Genomic DNA, 22,018 nt, shown 5'->3' with positions numbered 1-22,018 from the left:
ACTAGCAACTATTCCTCTACGTGTAAGTGTTTGTGCCATAATACTATCTAGATGGAATTCTGGGTAAGTAACCAACAAAATTAGATTCTAATCTTCTTTAATATATAGGCGCTTACTCGACATACTTACATACATAAAATAAAATATAATACTAGTCGTCAAAGAAACTCTTCTAATCAAAGCCCTAACCTCTATCCCTTAAAGTAATCTCACATTTCCAATTTCATCTCGCACGAAGTCTGTGCTTATATATTTTTATTAAACTCGGGCTTCTTCTGCTCCGTTAAGTTACTTATAGGTTTTCAAAATAAACCAGATCAAATACGATTAGGAAAGGATGAGCCGAATTCGGGATGAAAAACTTATATTGTGTGTGATGACGAAGGAAAATACGGGGAGAGTGAATTGTGCCAAACATGAGAATTTTATCGAAGTTGATATAAGTAATATTGATAAGCGGTCTCGAAGAGAAAATTGAGTTGGAGTTGGGCCCTTCAAGAGCAAGCAAGTTGAGTGAGGTGGCGGCAAAGCGCTCCGCAAATATTGACTGCGGCTGAGTGTCTCGAAACTTGTGAATTTTCCCCAGTCTTATATCGACCTAGAACTTCCATATTAATGCCTTCGGGGAAAGTAAAAACTTTTAATAGACTAGCCTTTCGCCTCGCAGATTTACTCACAAACTTTGTTTTTTCTTGAGGAAGTCTTCTAACCGAAAGCCCTAAGGATAGAAAGTATGATTACGACATAGTCATATATGTATACAAAAACGAGAAGAATTAACGTCTGGAAATAAAAAAAGTTGTATTTATTTATATATTTTTATTATAAAAACTTATTACATAAATTGGATTCTACATAATATACAAAAAAATAATACAAAGACTAACAACTACATGACTGATGTTCGTGACAAATATGCTTGTACAATACATAACTTATGTGATTATGTTACATTCATGTCATGTAGTTTTGTATCTTTGTCGTTGATTCACTTGTGCATTTTTATTATTATTTTTAACATGGTACCTTATATGTCATAAAAAATAATTTCACTAAACTAACTTACTCTAGCATGATATGGTTTGTGAGTTTCGTTATGCATATTTCATTTTACGATCTAACCTAAGGTAAGTAATTGTTCATAACATAATTAAATACCATGTGGATGTATTTATTTATATCCTATTTGCTAAAATTACTCGATAGATTAACTAATAATATATGCAAATTCCAAAATTTGGCCAACCTGAAAACTATTTTATGAATATTTAATAGTAAAAGTTAAAAATAAGATTCTAAGACAAAATAGCTATGCTATTGAAACATGAATTGACTAAGTTACGAACTCTATAATTTAGTCTAATCTAATAAGTGCATTCTCAAGTGAAGCACTCTAAATAAATATAAACAATTAAATGGATTTATGAGTAAACATGTTGTAAAATGTAAATGAAACTACATACTAACTATTATTGTAAATAGGGTAATAAAGGATATCCGTACCCGTAGAGACACTCATGTTTATAGTCCCGTTCAAGATGAACATCCTACCAGAGTCCGTTATACATCTAAACGTTAAATCATACAGATACAGAAATAAACTACGTGCACCGTGCCATCACAATTTATAATGTGACTGTGACCTACTAATTCTAATTACGTTAGATGTTACGAGATTTTTTCAGTCATTACCAGTTATGTTTGTGGCAATTGATAGCATAATTTTCAATATTTAACCTAAAATGCGAAATGGATTGAATTTATTTCGATTAGGTGGCGGCTGTGGTCTTCGAGACCTGTTGGGCCTACGGAGAGGCTCGTTTGCACCAGAGAGAAGCGGTGAGTTGAGGTCATCTAATACATCTGATGAGTTAGTATTTGTCCCGAACTCTTCATGAGGGTCTATGTTGTAATGATCTAAGTTTTCTTCGTGTGAATTATTGGGATCAGCCGCCGTTGTTGTTTCTTTTACAACTGTATCTTGAAAACTAAAGTTATTATTAGAAAGAGTCGTAGTTATAATTGGCATTTCAGACGTCGTAGAAATTATGGGTGTCTTAACAGTTGTTAAATCTGAATCGACGATGCTTGTAGTTCCGACGTTCGTATTTGACATTATTGGATCTTGAGGTCCTTTGACAACAGCGCTAAGATCAATAGGTTTTTTTGTTGGTTCAGTGATAAATTCGGTGGTAGTAGAGGTATTGTCATCGGTAGTATTTTTTGTAACTGCTAGCAAAGAACTTACCGATGTATTTTCATGTATTACGGGCATATTTGTAGTAACCTCAAGTGTTATTGGGCTGGCAGTACTATGGCTCTGAGTAATAACAGTTATTTTGACCACTTCGTGATTCAATGTAATATTTTGAATTTTCTGTTCAAAGTGTGTTGAAGGATTCTCTTGCTTAGACTCTTCAGTTGCTTCAACATCATAAAACTTAATTTCGGTCTCATTGTTCATGGAACTGTTTTTAACAGCTTCTAATCTAGAAATGTCACCGCTGTAGTTATAGAACATTTTATCTTCGTGGACCTCCGGGTTATCCTTTAATAGAACTGTTAGGTCCAAAGCCGAATCCTCTTCATCTATTACCCGTCCCACTAGCGGCAAAGAAGTGGTGTCAGTAAGCCTGGTTACGGATTCCGTCTGAGTATAAGTTAATTCTGTTGTCTTTTCAATTAACACGGGTTTCATCTCAATAGGCTTCTGAAGTTTGCTTTTCGGGTCATAGATTTTATCATTGTATTTCTTTGGTACACTCAATTTTATTTTGTCTTTTTTGGCATTGTCTTTTGTTTTGATTGTCCGAGTCGAGGATACTTTATCGATAGTTTCAAGCTTTGGTTGCTCTGTTGTTGATTTTATAATGCTACCCTCATAAGCGTGATCATTCTGACCAAATTGAATGTTTTGTTTAGATAAATGTTCTTCTGCTATTTGTTGAGCGTGTTTCTCTTGCAACGACAATACAGTCATATCGTCACTAATTTTAGCTTTTGCCATAACAAGGGGAGGAACAAAATGATCCGTTGGTTGGGTGAATATATTTTCCAAATTACCCAGTCGAGCAATTTCTTCGTGCAACATCTTATGTTGCATATGTTTTTCGTCTTCAATTTTATCCAATTGCTCATTTGATAGATAGTTGTCTCCGTTGGCAATTTTAGGGATGTAGTTACTTTGCAAATTATTATTATGCGCTAGTGCTAAGTCAAGATTTTTGTCCAAAATATTATTAATTCTATTGAATTTGTTAATACTAATTAATTTCGGAGGCATTTGATATTCAGTAGCAAGATTAATATGACGTGTTGTTGTTGAGGGTGATGATGTAGAACTCGACTGGTTAATGTCGTCCTCATGTTCAGTTGTAGCACTATCTTCTGTAGTAGATTCAGTAGTGGTATCTTGATCAGTAAAGACTGCGTCAGTGGTCACAGACCACGTGCTACTGGACGACGACACAGCACTGGGTGTAGTAGTGACATCTTCTTCTTCAGAGCATGATAAGTCACGCAATAAGTCTTCACGTTTCTGTGACAATAAAAATATTTGTAATACTTCCAACAAAAATAGGGAATCTGTATTATATTTTTTTTTCTAGTCTAGCTTTTATTACCACATTTCCTGTGCACTGGACCCGTTTCACGCCGGCTAGTCCACAATCTGCAGTCAGTTGCACGGCAGCGCTCTCTGGCAAGTAGAGGATAGTCAGAGCTGGTAGCGCTCGAACCATACATCCTTCATTTCCTAACGCCCATTGAGGCACTGCGAACAAATTATGGTCACTAAAATATTGACTCCTTTTACGTGGTATGTAATATTAACATTACTATTATATTGTACCAAGATCCTAAACTATCGTTAAATAACTTTGTAGAGTCAACTAAACTAACGTGTATCGCCCCGAGCCTCTATTTATCTTGCGAGTTCAGCTTACCTTCTCAACCCGCACAAACTATCGATAATGTATTTAGTAATGATTTCTCATTACTACAGCGATTTACTGTGTAAACTGGATACATTTTTAGTACGCCGCGGTGTACTTAATTAAGTAAGTTATAAGCTTTAAATATTGATGAAATGTAGACAAGTAAATATTGCACATCTAATACCATTTACTTGTTGTGGTAATTGTATGTTATAATATAATAATGTAATAAAGAATATAAAAAATAAATAACATTGAACAAATCACTTTTATTCCTTTTTGATTATAATTTATATATGTAATGATATCTGCTACACTTACCAGGTAGTTCACAGATGAAGGAGGCGACAGTAGGACCGCCGCAGGCCCTGGCCTCCCACCGATAGTCGGCGGCTGGGTTGGCGGCGGCACAGAGCGGCGCGGCGCGAGCGTCCGGCGCTGAGCTCCAGTAGCCTTCGCCGCTAAGACCACGGTAGTCACTAAGGTGGAAAGGTTACACTCGATATAATGTTTATGATAGTGGTCTAAAACTACCAACATACTCCCACACAACCTCTTAGTCTCTTTTAAGCGGCGTAGATACGTATGGATCAAGTTAGTTACAACGTATACAGCAATACTAAGGTAGCCACGTGTTATACATTTAAGGATATACTGTTACGTACAAAGTCAAAGAGTTTGCAGAAAGCAATATTGCACTCACGTCCAGGTAAAGTCTCCGTCAGGATTACTTCGGATGAGGCCGACCCACACGGCGCTCGAAATATCAAGCTCTTTGAGGTAGGCCCGCACCGCGTCGTACTGCGCCGTCGTGTCCACTACAACAAAACAGATTTTCATAACACAATGGAATAAGCTCAAACAAACACTATCGTAGTAGTCTTACTAACATTTGGCCTTGATAGATCAACGGCACTCATATACTGGCTTTAGGTTAAAGCTTGATGGTAGCGTCCGGACTACGTGCTGAAAAGTCATGACATAAAAATACCACAAAAAATAAAAGTCATGACATAAAAATACCACAAATAATCTGCTTAACATGGTTTCAGCTTAAAGATTCATATCAATAAAACTTAAACCATTTTGCTAAACAGTAATAATTTGAGTAGATAACAAGCAGATGAATTAACAAACAGTACTGCGGTCATACTGTATAGTCTGTGTATAAATGTATCATGCATCGTTCCTTTGTGAAGGTGTTATCTCACTCGAGTAACTTCTTACTCCGCAATAGAATAACCTCGGCTCTGTTGTCTAAAGAAACAAAGCTGCCCTAAGAGATCTGCTTAATTATGTACATTAGGCGAACTTAAGCAACTGAATTAAGTATCTTTCTTTTGTATTCGCTGAATAAACCTCAAATGAACTTTGTTTTGAAACTGTGTAAACAAAAACAACTGCGGGTAAACACGCACAGTTATTATCAAACTGGTACCTGTATTAAACGAAAATAACGCTTTGGCGGTGTGAAATATATTTCTTTTGGATTTTATATTATGGTACAGAAAATATTCTAAATAAGTGGACAGGCAGTACGAGTTTCAGGTAATCGAGTCGGAAACATGGCTGCATGAATTACCGCATTCGTTCACGATGTTCCGTTAAACGATATCATAAATTCACGTCCGTCGAGCAGAGAGACGAAGCCGGGAGGCGTTCTGCGGTTTATTAGACATGCTCTTTATTATATTATGGAAGATGCTCCTATTTTTCAGGGAATCCTACGATTTGCGGATTTCTTAGCACCTATGCAAGCCATTAATAACACCTACCCATTTACCTAATTGGGTTAAGAGAAGCAGACACGAAAATGTCTCGTATATGTTTGTCTTTCTCTAACCAGTTTTCGTCTATAATGTCCAATTTATCCTTTGTAATAAAACTCGATATCTCATTAGATTTTAGCGTATCGTACGTAACAGGTTGGAAGAATATTGTTTGAAATGCATCCACATTCCACAATTTCTGCTAGTACCGGACAGCTAGATGATAATTATTATTTTGAGTGGCGCAAATGGGGAAACAAAAACGTATTCATGTCCTGCGTAGTTCCACGTAGTGCAGCAGGTATAATTTGATTGTTCACTTCGTGAGATACTGTTGGGAATTTCTCTATTTTGTTTATGTCACGTAGGTTATGAACAGCACCCAGAGTTTCCTCATACCCAGTAATCTTATCAAATCATCTTCGGTAGTAAAGAGGGCAATTTTTATGATCTACGCAATATAAGGGAAACATAAAAGGATTTTTTTATCATATCTTTATAGGATTTGTATGTCATCAGGACTCCGAATATGTTTATAACAAGCTGAAATACATCGTAATTACAAAGAATCGAAACTTAATAATCCTACCATGAATGAATTAAAAAATAATATTTATTTACTGAACTTCTGAAAAATATTCAAAACACAAACACGTCTGTCTCTTGAAATCGATTTAATTATATTATCTAATAAAAAAAATCATATGTAGTTTAAATCTGAGCAGAACACCTCACTACTAAACAATCAAGCCATCGATGTAGATCGATGCACGTGTGCAATTAGCCTGTGGGTAGCGTGGCTGCTAATTAACGATTGACCTATTATGCCTGACACCGGAACACCCACTACACGTTGGACCCGCTGCTAGTGATCGGGCTACAAACCTGCACCTATTAGACATGGTTGTATCGCGCAAATTGCTTTCTAAAACCATATTTAAATGTGTCGCCTTTTGCGCCTTAAAAAGCGTTTATTATTATTTTAATTATATTTATTAAACTATTCGACCATAACTTAAGGTTTTACCAATACTAGTAAATTTAGCTGGAGTTCTTTATAGTGGTCAAATAGAAAATTCTTTATAGTGGGTTCGTTTTATTTAGATACTTAAAGATTAACAGTTTAGATGCTCTACTTTCTGTTAGTCCATGACCTACATAAACATCGATACGTGCCCACTGGAAACTGATTTTAAATTATATTTCAGTTTAATTCCTCACTTTTTCATGTGTAATAGGATGAGGCAAAGTGTAATTATATGTATATAAGAAATGTTAACGAGCTCAAACAAAATATTGCTAAGTTTTTGATAAATAACTAAATTGGTATATATAAAAAGTTTATTAACTTCGTTAAAGAAGCATCACTGTTTGATTTAAGTACTTTAAACAATAATAATTAATGTGTCATTTCAAACCAAATAAATAATGTTGATTCCCAGTCCGAAAAGCTACGTTCATTTGTCGAGGTTTCACACAACACATACATAAATTAGCAGCAAAGTTGCCCATTGACAAATTGTTCATTCAGATCACCTCGATACAATCGGGCCTGATTGACAGCCCATTTCGGATGTCAAATAACAGTAGGAAACTATACCCTACGAGCTGACACGAGCGGGAAATTTACATTACCGTGGAGTAGCGCAGCCGACAAGTCGGTCGTATTCAAATTGACGTCATTAAGAGCGTTACACGACGCCGGCTCTGAGACGAAAGCTTTCGTTAATAACATTTACCTGAATATTCCGACTAAGAAATACTCCGTACGCGTACATCTGTCCTAAAGGTATTCCAGTCGAACATGTTCGTTCAATGAAAAACATGGAAAGTTGTTTTTCATTGAACGACGATAACAATTCATTACATTTTATTGTTTTCTCCGATTATTGTTTTCGCAAACGACAATATTCTATTCACTATGTTGGCTACGTAACATACCTTTTTGTTATTTTTATGATATGGTTAAAGAAGATTAACTTCTTACTGCTCTTAAATGAACAATATTGAATCCTACTGATCGTTCTTCCATCTTAATTATATAGCTATTGCGTTGATTGAATCTCAGCGCCGCTGCCATTGAGCCGAGGAATAAAAGAAAAGACATAAAGCCGATAAATCCTTTGAAACTCATAACAAAGGCGGATTAACTCCGACTGTAATAACACATTGTGGCATTATCCGCCAGCGAAACCACTTTTTACTTACAAGTAATTTCTGAACGGGAAACACAACTTTTAATTAATATTCTCGTCATATTTCATAACCCTTCAGCTGTTTCTCGGTTATTAAACTTCAGAATTGCCCCACTAATTACACCTATTGCTAAGTACATAACAATTTGGTTAACGAACACTATAAATGTTTTTAATAGCGGCCCCATCAATTAATTTATCTTATACGATTTCCTTGTATATTGTTACAAATAATAATAACAGACTGATTAAAGTCGTTTCGATATCTAGCAAACGTGATATTCAACATTAATCGAAAATAGGAATTAGTACTTACTATATAATTTAATATTCGAGTGATAAAACATATATTTTGGAGAATTCAGAAAACGTTACCTTTACTTTTGCACTTCCCATCTTAGCTGAGTGTAGTGTAGGTACACAAATGGCTAGGTCTGCTGGCTTCGCGCCAGACATCCCGCGCCGCCCGCTCGACATCTCGGGAAACTCCGGAGAACCGCCAAGTCAATATTTGTGATGCCATTTAACTGTCCCACCACTCGCGATTCACGATATTTTATTGCTTGCTTATCTTTCTTCTAGCTTCTAATTTCGAAATTGATTTTATTGCGCGGAAACGTAAACCATTTTCCACTCTTTTCATTCTTTGGAAAACAAAGAAAATAGTTAAGTATTTGTGTTTTATTTGAGTTGCACAATATAAGGATTGTTTTTTTATAACATTATGTTTTCTTCCTAAACAATGAATTAATAATTATTTTTTTAACGTTCGTCTTCATTTTCAGATCACGTATAAGCAGAATCTTTTATCTTGGTTAATCACGAGGGGCAAAATAAGGACGTTAATATTTTAACAAAGAGCAGTATGGAATGAAGACTTTAACCTTAACCAGTAATGTTTAACTAAAGCAATCCCGTGAGGTTAACAAACCAATCACCGGCAAACACCCGTGGAAATTAGAACGTGGCTTCATTCTCGGCTATTTAATATTTAACAATATCCCTGATGAAATCTCAAATACCGTAAAGGCATAAAAGGTCGGTTTTAGACGCTATTAACCCATTTAGTTAAGCCTTGTACCGTTTATTTCTAATCCTAAACCGTAGCATGTGATTTCATGAGAATTTAGGGGAATACAGAATCAGGAAATTTATATTAGATTGTGAAGCACCGAGACCGCCGCAATTTAGCCTCGGGGATCCCAATAACTACATTTGACGCCATTTGTAGGTACACGGAGCGGCGGCCGCCCTGCCTTGTTTATACCGGCTATACATACACCCGATAACACGACCTTTATTGACTATAACCACTACTTATTTTGCTAACCAGGATTCCAGAACGTTCCATATACTTTCATATTCTCTTTGAATACCGAAAAACCAACCATGATATGATTACTTTTTAAAGGTTATAAAAATGTTTTTTTTTACCATAACATTATTTATTCAGTGACTATCATTGGCTCAGGGAAACCACCGTAAAATGTTTTTCAACGTATTCCGGGAATCATACTTTAAAGCTCTTCAATAAATACAAAACTTTATTCGTAGAACTGCTCGAAATTGAATATTTAATGACATCAATTTTCAAACCAATAACAGCCACTGAAAAACAACGCTTGATAAAATATAAAGGTATTTTGTAATATGACTGTGTTTATCGCAAATATTTCATTTTGTTAATAGTGAAAATATTTCATTACAATAAGTTTATATAGTCATTACAAAATACATTCAAAAACAAGTTATTTCGCCCAGAGTCATTGTTTTAATTAAAACAAGTATTATATTTTTGATGCGTTTTTACATTTCATGACATAGTCGAAGTATCACCATTACAATCATCTATCCATATGATATCTATTAGATGAAGGAATATTATTATTAGGACGACTGCTTTTTGTAAGCACTACTTTCATTACATTCTCATGTAAGATTTATAATTATTACGGGTGCTGTTTTTAAGGGCAACTAACATAAATTAATTGTCTGATGCATTGAGGCTGAGTGTTATACTAGGTCAACCGAACGAAAGAAAAACTAAATAGATGATAACAACAGTCGTGTATTGAACTGTTCAAACACGTACCCGATACGCGACCGAATCGATGAATCGATGCATCTGGGAACGAGCTAAGCGTCGGATCAGCGACGCTCTTTCTACGGCACGTACACGACTCCCCACTATCCACTGATTGGATATTTTATAGCTTCCGACACTTTATTCTTTGTATTTCATTTATAATACTGTCACGCCTATTTTTGTCATAGGGGACGGTGTAGTGTATCATAACATGGAATATTTTTCACCAGGTATGATCTGAGTCGCTACGGGTTGGTGTGTCAGTTTTTTTAACAGCTGTATATTTCAGCGAACAACAATTCAGGTATAGGCTGCGGTACAGTTCTCCTTCCGCCTAGTATGTACTGCTGAAAATTTTATCGGAAAATTAACCTTCATCGCATTTATTTTTGAAAAGCATCATTTCTGGCACGAGAATATTGTAAACGCGTTCATGTTAATTCATACATCCTATTATAATATAATGAATTTCCGAATCAAGCAGCAGCGACGAACTTTCCCAGTGACCTTTTCACGTGCTGAAAAAGTTACAACTGTTTTTTATTACTTCTGAAAGTTTTAAAGTTATTATGTGTGAACAAAATTAAAGCATAAAAATGAATTATGTGATAACTATTAAGAATTAATTGTTTGCCTGAAAGATTTCTAAACAGTCTTTATTTTCGGTTGCAAAAGTTAATACATATAAGGTTTTCACAAGCCAATTCTTATTGTTAACACTATTAAAAGTTTCATTCACTTATTATTATGACTATATACTTATGAAAGGTTTCGATAAACCTTAACCTACACCATGTTAAGATCTTTGCTCTAAATGTGGTTTTATTAACTATTTGTGGGCAAGTACCCTTAGATATTTTCTCAAAGTAATTGGAAGTTTTCGATATCGCTCCCGTGGGCGTTGTAAGATATAATTTAACGATTGTTATCAAATACTAGACAGTCAAGCATCAATTTTCTACGAATAGAAATAACACTTAATATAATATCAATGACGTAAATTTCACGTCGTAACTTAAAAATATGATTATAAAAAAAATATATTTTATGAATGTCAAAAATAATTAACCAACGACAACAATGGCGAACACAAGCGCACTCAAAGAACTCTTTGGTAACCATCACCCCTCTGCAACATAAGTATTTAATTAAACAATTCCAAGAGCCCGAGTATCCGCGGACTAACTTGTGCACCCGGAGGCATTCGGAGTGATACTTGTGAGGTTAGGGCTGGTACACATTTAGTTGCCCCCGGAGGCCCAAAATGACAAGAGCTTTGAAGCTGGTGAATCGTTTGGTGATTTACTGCCAAATCAAAGGCATATTAAAATGTATTGTCATGTAAAAAGTTAAATGGAACAAGACAAATAATTGGCCTTTGATTATCGTTGCTTTGACTGTTAGCCATAAATGGTCTCCATGTGATTATAATTTCCATTGATTGGAATAGAAATGTTAACTCTAAAGTTTGTTCTTAACTTACAACGTAACTTTCTCATTCAGCTGTCTAACTCCTGAACAAATGGAAAAACGTCTTTGTGACGATTTTTACTGCATACAAGAAACTAGAATCATGATACAATAGCTCGATTTTCACCTTTTATCGACTACCGACAACCGGCTGGCTATCGAGAAATTTTGCTCGAAAATCTGTTTAGCGCCTCTACCGGGCTCCGTAAGAACTATTTTGGCAGTACATTTTAAATGTCGAACTCTCGATACTCAAAGCACCGACTGTACAGACTAGATAGACTGTATAATACAATGTGGCGATGCCTTAACATTGTGCAGCCGGAGGCGTTCGATCCTGTGTGAAATTAGCTGTTAAACAGACGCGGTCTGAGTCAGGCTCGCCTTTAATTAATTAAGTGGTAATTCAAACGGCTCGGATTCCTCCGAGGACGGCACTTAACGTTACCAACTTGCTGACCACTTTATATGAGTGCGTGAATAATGGAACGAGTTTGTTACACACTACTACTCGGGCTAGTACATTCTCAGCATTCCTACAGTATACAATTACTAGGAAGTAAAAGTAAGTGACTGAGACATTTTATAAAATCGCTATAGACATGTTGAATACAAAACACGCGTTCTAAAACAATATGCTAAGTAGCCTTTTATGCAAAAGGAAAACCTACAAATGACATTCAACGAAGTTCTCTGTGTTAAAGAAGTATTCACAAAGAACCAAACCGGCAACATGCAATGATAAATTAGTGATTGTTATAAAATTCTTGAGTCAACAATAAACATAGGACATTTTTATTTTCCGTGCGTGTTATATTCCTGTTGACACGACGGCACATGTTTACATTCCTGCATACTTTTCTTTTATAATTCAGTAGTATGTTAGTAATTTAAAACGTAAAGAAAGGCTTATATATTTTATCACTGAACGAGAGCGTCCGTAAGAAAAGTTAACATTTTAGTCTGCAAAATGCTTCGTAGAAAAACAAACTGCAATGTAATGAGTGTAAAGTAATTATAAACAGTGCGAGACTCGTGTCGACTGAAGGAATATTAATAATGTGTTCTTAGTCCTCAAAGTAATAGGTTTGCTTGTGCGACACACCGGGCTCGTTGAAATTGAATGTAAACACACCCGCTTCTAGCTCGCCATTTTATCACACTCCGTGCACACAGGAAACACGTGCTCTCTGCATGTTTAATATAAATTAATTTTACGAATTAACATCGCTGAAACATAATTACTTTTACCAACTTACTATGAAACAATGTTTTAGTTCAAAGAACTTAGAAAACTTTCACTATTAGATAAATTATTCGGAAAGCTCTTTTGTAACTACATAATATCAGATAACAATATTAGCTTGTAATTAAATAAACTAAATGGACCAAGGGTCCATAAATGTTGTAAGTAATCTTACATCCCAGTAATCTCATCGCACAGTAAGTTTTACTTCCATCCCATTAAGCACATATAACATCATTGGACCGTCTGTAATAACCTTGTTTGTTACCACTATATCACAGCGCCATAACGGGAGACAAATTGTCAAAATGCGTTTCAATGTGTATTAACTAAGTGTTTTTGATTGATACGTTAGATATAAAATGCTAATGACATAGGTGCCACAGAGCGCACTTGCCTCCTTCTGGAGGTTATGTAAATTGACAGGATCACCTTTATCGCGTTACATCCTTAAAGCCAAGATCACGCCCCGGGCGATATCGTTAAAGAGGTTATTATAATATTTATAATGGAATGCGGCCCGCGGCTTTAACTGAATTTACATCCACTCAAACTCTCGCACGCGTGTTAAAATGTGAATTATACTTTAATTAAGCATGTGTTTTCGGTAATGACAAAGTATATAACACGGGGCTCATGCCTACAAATGAATTTTAATTTTACACCAACTGAAAATTGCTTCGAAAGAGTAATTAGCAGTAAGTCAGTTTTTTTAACAGCAATATATTTCAGTGAACAGCAATTCATTTATAGGAGGGCATGCAATCAAAATACCTGCAGTTACGCGCTAAAATAAATAAACAAATGTGTTCGCTAGATGAAACGGTAAATCGGAAACTAGAGGATTTCAATTTATTTTATTTGCGTGCATAAAGTGAACCAATATCTGTATGTGTTTACGGATGACAGCAATTAAGGGGCGCATGTTGTTTGCGTCCGTCCGGTGTCAAGTGTCGGCCGGCGTGGCGTGTCACCCCTGTGTCGTGTGTCCTACTGCCGCGCCGGCGTCATTTATTGCGTCCGAAATAGGGGATTTAATATAGACTATCGTTAATTGAAACGTTAATATTGGCTCTGTTTTTAAAATGAAACAGTCTATTAGTGGACGTAACACTGTAAAAATATTTTAGTGATACAATTTACTGATTTTTTTTTGTCTAAACTTTGGTAAGTATCTTATTTACTCAGAAATATGTATTTTTTTGAACTCGGATTTTGACTTTAAGTTATGTTACAAATACTGCAGTATGTAACGCATACTCATAATATTTAAGCAGATCGCATTGCGATACGCAGCTATTGATTTTCAATAAGCCTCGTTTAGTTATACGGTATTCGTTAAAATTTCGGATCAAGCCGCAACGTAGCATGAAATTCGTATCACAACCCAGTCAAGTCATGCTTTAAATTTTGTCACTGGTATCCTATTTCCGCTGATAGATGTTTTCATACCTATAATTAACAACAAATTTTCAAATTAAGTGTAGAATTTTGTAACATCTTAATGTATCCTATCATATTTATTTAAATCGTTAATTAAAATAGATTAAAGCAAACATAAATATTATTACTAATATTTAAAATCATTCTCATGAAAGTAAGTATTCTACGTAACCCACAATCCAATACACATCAACATACTTGCTTCGTTCTCATTAGAGCTCAAAATGTCGTGATAGTGTACACTTCGTAGTCTGACCATGTGCTTCTAACTGGCCGTAACATAGTCCAAGTGTAGATTTGTGTGACGTCTAGAATCGATGGCTTAACGTGCTCCCGAGCCACGGCCGGCCGATGGGTCTTGTACGCAAACAACAATAATCCGGCCAGGTCCCGCACTGCATTACTTAGTCACAATGATCGATCGAACTGAATATCTAATGAATGTCGCGCTCTTAAACTACCCTTGACCTAAAAATCGAAATTCGTTAGTTATTTTACAAAACCACGTCTAGAGACTCTAGTCTTATTTCTTTAGTAATATTTTTCCTGTTTATTATTCAACACACTTACTACACCTATGGATCATGACTTCACAAATATGATGAGATGGTCTTCAATATTTGTGACTACCAAAAAATACAAAAACGTCTTTAGCACACGGTTTCTTTTTTATATGTACTCTTACAATGTGTCAAACAACACCTTGATATTAAAGGCCATATATCATGATAACGAGTGCGTTAAACGTTCGAATGTGTCACATATTGTGCGTATATCTAACTCCCCGCGCGACGTATTCCGACGATCGACCAATATACCCGTAGGTAGGCATTTTTCCAGAACCCAATCATAAGAGAAATGGTCGCATAAAAATACGAAATTGGTTACAATTTTTCGCTAAATTATTTCGATTCCGTGGCAAAAAGAATGTACATTATTCATAGTATTTTTATTACCGCAAGAACTTATGGGAAATATTATTTTTATGAGATATTTCCTGAACTACGACTTACTACATTTGGAATTTCATATTATTGTATATGAAATTGTGCTGCTTACGCACAGTACTACTAACCTTCCAGCATTTCTAAGGCATAGAATTCCCTTCAATATCCCTCTATGTGACCTACATGAAGAAGTCATGTAAAATACCACCCACGCGTATTCAGGCTGAATCTCGCAAGCCTACTGTGAGCCATTTACCAAAATTTTATGTATAAAGGGGAAATTTATTGCATATATGGAAATCCAATTGCAAGGATATATCGACCTCAATATTCCGCTTGTCACACAAAGTCCTCAATAACTTCGGTAGATATGCGAAGCTGTGCGTTTTTTATGGTAATAAGTAAGATATTTTATCGAATCATAATATATTTAAAAATAATAGTTATTAAATAGTGATGCATCGTAATGTATGAATAAATGTAAATAAGTATATTCTCGGCAATCTCGTGCAGTCTGCTATCTCTCAAATGTCTGACTCGCAACTTTGTAAATGGGTGACAATGAACAGGCAACTTTTCACTATCGAATGCAATATATCTTTAACTGTTACGAAACCTGCTTCAAAGGTGAGAATGTAAAACATCTACAATCTACATGCCAGTACCTGCCAAGAGAGTAGAACTTCTAAAATAATAAATGATTTCTGAATACAAGTGTGATATTTTAAAGTTATCAGTAAGTTTTGTTTAAATAATTATTTTCTGAAACGAACTGCTTTTTCTATTAATTGATGGATATAGGTCGTGTATTGAAGGTAATAATTCGTATCCACATTAAGAATACAGATTGCGTATATACTTTGCAACTGGTATAATATGACTACACAAAGCTACGCTTCGCTCCATATATGGTTAATTTACCAACCAACGTAGTCACGAGATGATGGATGAGACAATTTATACAGAAACCCTATTGGTATTATTCTCTTTAAAGGCTATCATAGCCGAGCGATGGATCGCTACACATAAACTGAAATAGCTACGGATTATTACGACCATCCAATAAAATGGATTTTTGGATTAGAAACGAGATTTTCAGGTGAAATATTGGCCTAATAATTTTACTTTAAAGAAAGAAGATATTTTGTTGGATAATAAAAGAATATTCTTCAGTCTGGTAAGTAATTTACTTATGGCCTAAAGATCTATAAAAAAGCTTTATGTTAAGTTAACTTCGTTTCGACTGATCCTGTCAAGTACGTACGTATTACGTTATAGTAGCGATAATCGCTTTTAATATTAGTTCAAATGTATAATAACAAACATTTTAGACATTCAACTAGAGGAATACCTGAATAATTTTGGAACTTTTGACAGATTCATTTTAAAAAAGAACTCAAAACATTCCAGTAATATTTATCTGCCGACGAAAATAATGGGTTTTAAACTTTTAATTTCGGTAGCCAAATGAACTCGTATTTAACACATTTCCCGAGGTCAGCGTATGTCCGTTATAAAATTTTATGGGTAAGATTCATACTTTCCGTATACCAATAAAACACTCACGTCAAGTAGTTTGACATAGGTACTGTTGTACGAGCAGACAATGGGTTGGCAGATACATAGGTAAAGTCGTTTTATACCGAATAAAACAGTAGAGCGTATTACATTTTACAAGTATATTTTAGCATTCGGTACGTACAATGTAACCTTTTTCAGACAAAGATGAATATTTGATAAAGATCAAATAAAAACATAAGACCCTATTCAGGAAATTCTGACGTTGTTATATTAACTACTGTTCTGTTATTTTCTGTATTGTTATTTGTAATATACGTTACAAAAAAAAATAACAACAAAATATACTCACATATCATTCTGTGTATATATCCACCACAATAACCTGTAATTTCTTTTTTAATCAATTAACTGTTAAATATTTTGCAACTAGAATAAGTTTAGTTTCAGTTTTAAAGAACCAAAAAATAAGGCATTTAAGATCAGTTTTTTTATAGTAGCCAGCCATTGTATCTAATTTTTTTCACAGTCCCTAAAATGTAGTTATTAAATTAATGTTTTTTTCATTTACGCAAAACCCTTTTAAGTGCATTTTTTTTAATTTGTCACACATTCGCTATTCATTACAAAGATTATGATACATTCATGAAGCACACTGGCCATAGTCTTTGAAATATTATACATTGCAGCCATTAATACAAAAGAAATGAAATTAAGAAAAATATTTTATGGCATCTTTTACTATTTTTCACCAAAAACTGCCAGTATTGACTAATACCAGGTCGGAATGTAATTTTTTCATGTAATTCAACCTTTTTTGAGTCATTTAACTTGTTAGTACCTACGATACGTCACATGCATGTAGTAATTTAAGCATGGTGGTACTCATTTTGGCAAGGTTCCATATTACCCAGATATAATTTATAACTCTGTAATATAATAACAAAGTTTTTAAATTCATCAACATGCATTTTTATATAGGTCAATTTCGAAGGGCAACTTATAAAACAAATATCTACGCACGTACCATACGGTCACCCGATATGTTATGAGACGAGGTCTTTTTAAGAACTGTAATAAGGATAAACGGCATTTTCCGGGTTATACGGAAATATATCTGTTACAAATAGCTTGGAGGCATTCAAAATGGCATCAGCGGCTCGATTTCGGGTCGATTCTTAAGCTCTCATTTGCTTCGGAATTGCCTCTTAAAGTAATGGCGTATCGTTAAAACTGCTTCGAGCCATTCTCATGTCTGTGAATTAATGAACTGGAATAAGCCTTCTTGTAGCTACACCATACAATATGTTTACTTTACAAACATAAAATAAATTAATATCATGTGAATGTATAATAAGCTTATGAATATAATAATATCACTAGTAACATGTAGGAGATTACTGGAAAAGCCAATGATTTGTTAATTGAAAACTTCTAAGCACAAATAACGCTTAACCTTCATACGACTTCATCATGTTGTACGACCTCAAAGGCCTAAGCTAATTCATAATGCCTCTTTAATCTTCATGCAAATTAATCGAACAGCCCGTGCGACATCTATACCCCCAGCATCCACGGCCTTAACAGCCTATTAACCCGGTATTGTTCACAGCTATTAAATAACCTTTTAAATAGACATAAGGGTATAAGAAACTCGTTTCGGGGACTTAACACGGCGCTTAAGTTTAATGAAAGAACCTGACTAAAATAGGCGATCGATAGCGGACACACCTTCCAGTCGGGTGGACAGGCAATACATAACGTTAATAAAGCCGCACCTCGCCTTATATCCGCTAATAAACCAGATTATGGCCGACAGAGTGCCCGTATACCGACACTAACCTGTTATACACACAATATACAACATCGTTTTGTTTCCAACATGATATCTCTGCCTAGATGCCGATCAATATCACCAAATAAACTGGACATTGTCGAACAAAACATAATAGATTTTTAATAAAACTAGCACATCGCGAATAGAGTTCGTAGCAAAATCCATGACAACGTCAGCGTGCCCGGGCCGGTCGGGCGGCCGCGAAACTAAATTGAAAAGCTTTTGAAAGCCTATCGGCCGAGCCTATTTTCGTATCGACACTGATCAATGGAATGATTTTGCAGCCAGTGCAAATATTCTTTCGCATATGTTTCTACATCCGCGAATCGGTATAAAAAGCGTCGGTTGAAATAATACTCGGCTTAAAAGTGATCAGGGTGCGGACCGACATTTATATCGGACCAGTTTCGAAGTTATGCTTGAAACCCGAGTGTTCTCGGAAATTACACAGAAAACGCAAGTCATCTTGCGTGATGCCATGTTTTGCTCGGGGTAAAAACCCTTTCAAATATTTAGAGGTAAGTGAATTTTCTTGGAGAAAGAAAGTAAACAGTGTTTTTATAGATCGTAAAAACCATGCATCCTAAATTTGGTAAGTGTTCGTTCTCGGCGCTTTTCTTATCTCTTTACATAATAGATCGGTGGGACATATATATTATATATTCGCTCTATTAAATATTTTTTATGTATGCGGTGAATCCGATAACCGTATTTGGTTGTATAAAAAACGCAAATATCACCTTAGAGGTCCTTATGTGGTGTGTGTTTTACGAGCGAGCACGTGTTTATCGTACTTGATATCATAAAGAGGAGTGTTTTGTTAGGGGTTGATGTAAACGGTTTAATTTCGTTGATGGTAATGGCCGCACATGAGGGGTCACTATCACTAGTTATGTGTTTGCATCACGAATATCATAAATAATGTCCGCAAAGACTTCATTCTGTGGCTCATCACTGCACTATATAGTATTGTTTTAGATACATGTTAACGCTATGAACATGGTTGTGGAGATACTACGAGACCGAAATTGTCAAAGGAGCCTTAAACTACACAGCGCATTAGCATCAATTTACATAAACGGATTGGAATTCTTAGTCCAGTTGGATTTAAATAATAAATGGATGCGATTCTCAACTGTGTGGCAGAGCTGAGAAGTTTATACAAAAGAGTGGCCAGAGGCACATCATTTATTAACATCCGAGTTGGCCGCGGACACCCGCCCGCCTTTTATGTGGAGATTAATAGATTATGACCTCGATCAAGCACATCGTGCCGTGCCGATGATAGAAATAAATGACTTGCCGATACACACCGGCTTAAAGTATCACTTCAAACGTTCAGTGCACTGACAAAAACTGCATCCCATAATAAAAATGTTCCCAAAGCTATCTTGAAATACTGTTTCGGTGATTATACAATTATCTATTCTGTGAACTTTATTTACTGTTCTTTTCAAAGACAAACTACTAGCATTAATACAGCTTTAGTGTTTGAAACAGTACAGTAATTTGTCTAGATCAAGTAGGATTATCTGTGACTAATGAGCACGATCAACTTTGCCGCGACTGCCGACACGTATGTAATCGTTACAAAACTTTTATATTTCACGTGAACTCTTAGCGAAACAAATTGGCCCGCAAGGATTCTCTGGAGAAATTACATGAAGACAAGTCGGAGAAGTTGCGGCGTTGGCAGCGCGCGCCCGCTTATTACCCGCCGTGAAACAAACTAATTGCTCGACTTGCGGGGGCACTTCCGTGCCCCCAGATAAAGAAAAGTCTACAATAGCCCGAGCGAGCCCACCACCTCCCCAACTTACTGTGTATCGCTTGAACAAAATCTAAAATTATATCATAACAAATATTAGACAACGTATGAACCCTACTAAATTATAATGTTTGTAGGGATCTCTGTAATACAGAACCGATTTCATTAAAATCGAGAGCATATTGGCTTAGGCTCAATTTTTATGTTTACCTTCATACATTTTATTGATTTTTATAGCTTTTACCCTGTTTATACTTAAAGGCCGTACCCTTAATAGGTATCGCTCGAAACGTAAAGATTTATCGAGACATCTAACATTTAAATCTTGATATATTACTGAATTATAATATGAATTTTTAGAACAGCTTTAACCCCGAAATATTTAATGTATTTCGGTTTGTAAAAGTAATTTAATTTATGACATATTTCTAGGAATAGTGTAATTTAATAAAACAGTAGACGCGAGGGAAAATGAAAGGAAAAGCATATTTTATAAAATTAAACAATCGTCCAATTTGTTTTATTTCAGAATAGATTATCTTTTGCTTACTTATATTTCATCTGAACTTTCAATTACAATCAGAAATGGCCCGAAAGAAATATAATTTGGAATTTTTCCGGGCAGATAAATGGTTCTTTTGAAACTTTGCGAGTTACACTGAGGCGGACTCAACTTTCAAGGCCGGGAATAAATTGTTGTAATTTTGTGAATTTCAAAACGTGTTTCACGTGTTACTGAGTATATGGATTTATTTATATGACTCTGCATACGTTGAAGGTATAACCCGCATGGAACGTCATAAATTTTTCATGACTTTACAGTTTTATTTACTGAAACATATTTTTTTCATAAAACTAAATAATAACATTGACAAAAGCTAATATTATGAATCGAAATTTAGATTCATTTTGTTTTCTTAGCCTTATCTTTTACCCATAGGCTCATTTATTTTCAAAGTAATAAATATTTAGATCTACATTTATTATACAAAACGCCCAAAATTTTACAATGCAACAACATCGATGGACGTCAAATCAATAGTTCATTCAGTCCTGATGAAGGAAGCTGGCCGTGGGTGTTTAGGATGCGAGTCACATCGGTGTGGGAGCCGTCCCCTCCCGAACATGATCGCAGGCCTGGGATCTCGGACGTGACGCCTCACACAACCTTGAGACACACCTTACTTTACGATTCCGCTTAATCACTAACGCGATTTCGGTTTGTTTTGATTCATGACAAATATCAGAATAGATATCGATACTTAGTAACCCGTCTACCTAACTGCATATTTCAGAAAAGTTTAAATCGCACGTTCGTTTCGTTATATTTAATTATTCTATTTCACTTCTGTGAAAGTTAAGGCTGAACCTCAAATAAATATTTAAGATTACGTAAAGTAGAAACCACAACAAAAATAAATGTGATAGTTGTAGTTCAATAAGTCACTGCCAATTCCTAATAGGAACAAGGCGTGATATTATACTATATGCAAATAGTAAGTACCAAGACAAATGTTTTATATAACATCCAACACTATTCAGCTAAGAAGCTCTTATAAATGGTACACACCCAAATCGTACATTTGGCACTTTCCCAGAACGTAACAATAAAAAGTATCGTAAGCCAAACATCACTGGATAGGGTCCTATATGCCCGAAAAAAACGGCTTACTAAGACACACTATTTGCCTAAGTCATCGACTAAAACCTATTTACCAAAATCCCTTGAGTAGATATTATTTTGCATAGAAATTTCTTTCAGGCGCTGGCAAATCCCCGCTTTATCTTATCTCCTTTAGGACGT

At 35.3% G+C, this 22,018-nt stretch overlaps 1 protein-coding gene across 1 annotated transcript in view; it reads right to left on the bottom strand.

The window, feature by feature from the left end:
• Positions 1–805: 805 nt before the first annotated feature.
• LOC142987601 (uncharacterized) overlaps positions 806–22,018 on the bottom strand; it is a 32,294-nt gene continuing 11,081 nt past the window's right edge. The window contains exons 3-6 of the mRNA XM_076136477.1: positions 4,639–4,753; positions 4,257–4,414; positions 3,624–3,772; positions 806–3,538 (exon numbers count right to left, since the gene is read on the bottom strand). Coding sequence (XP_075992592.1) covers positions 1,733–3,538; positions 3,624–3,772; positions 4,257–4,414; positions 4,639–4,753 — 2,228 coding nt within the window. The 3' untranslated portion in view covers positions 806–1,732. The remainder of the gene's footprint in view (positions 3,539–3,623; positions 3,773–4,256; positions 4,415–4,638; positions 4,754–22,018) is intronic.

The sequence above is a fragment of the Anticarsia gemmatalis genome, chromosome 3, assembly GCF_050436995.1.
Source record: "Anticarsia gemmatalis isolate Benzon Research Colony breed Stoneville strain chromosome 3, ilAntGemm2 primary, whole genome shotgun sequence".
Taxonomy (NCBI): domain Eukaryota; kingdom Metazoa; phylum Arthropoda; class Insecta; order Lepidoptera; family Erebidae; genus Anticarsia; species Anticarsia gemmatalis.
This window is presented reverse-complemented; position numbering and strand designations above follow the sequence as displayed.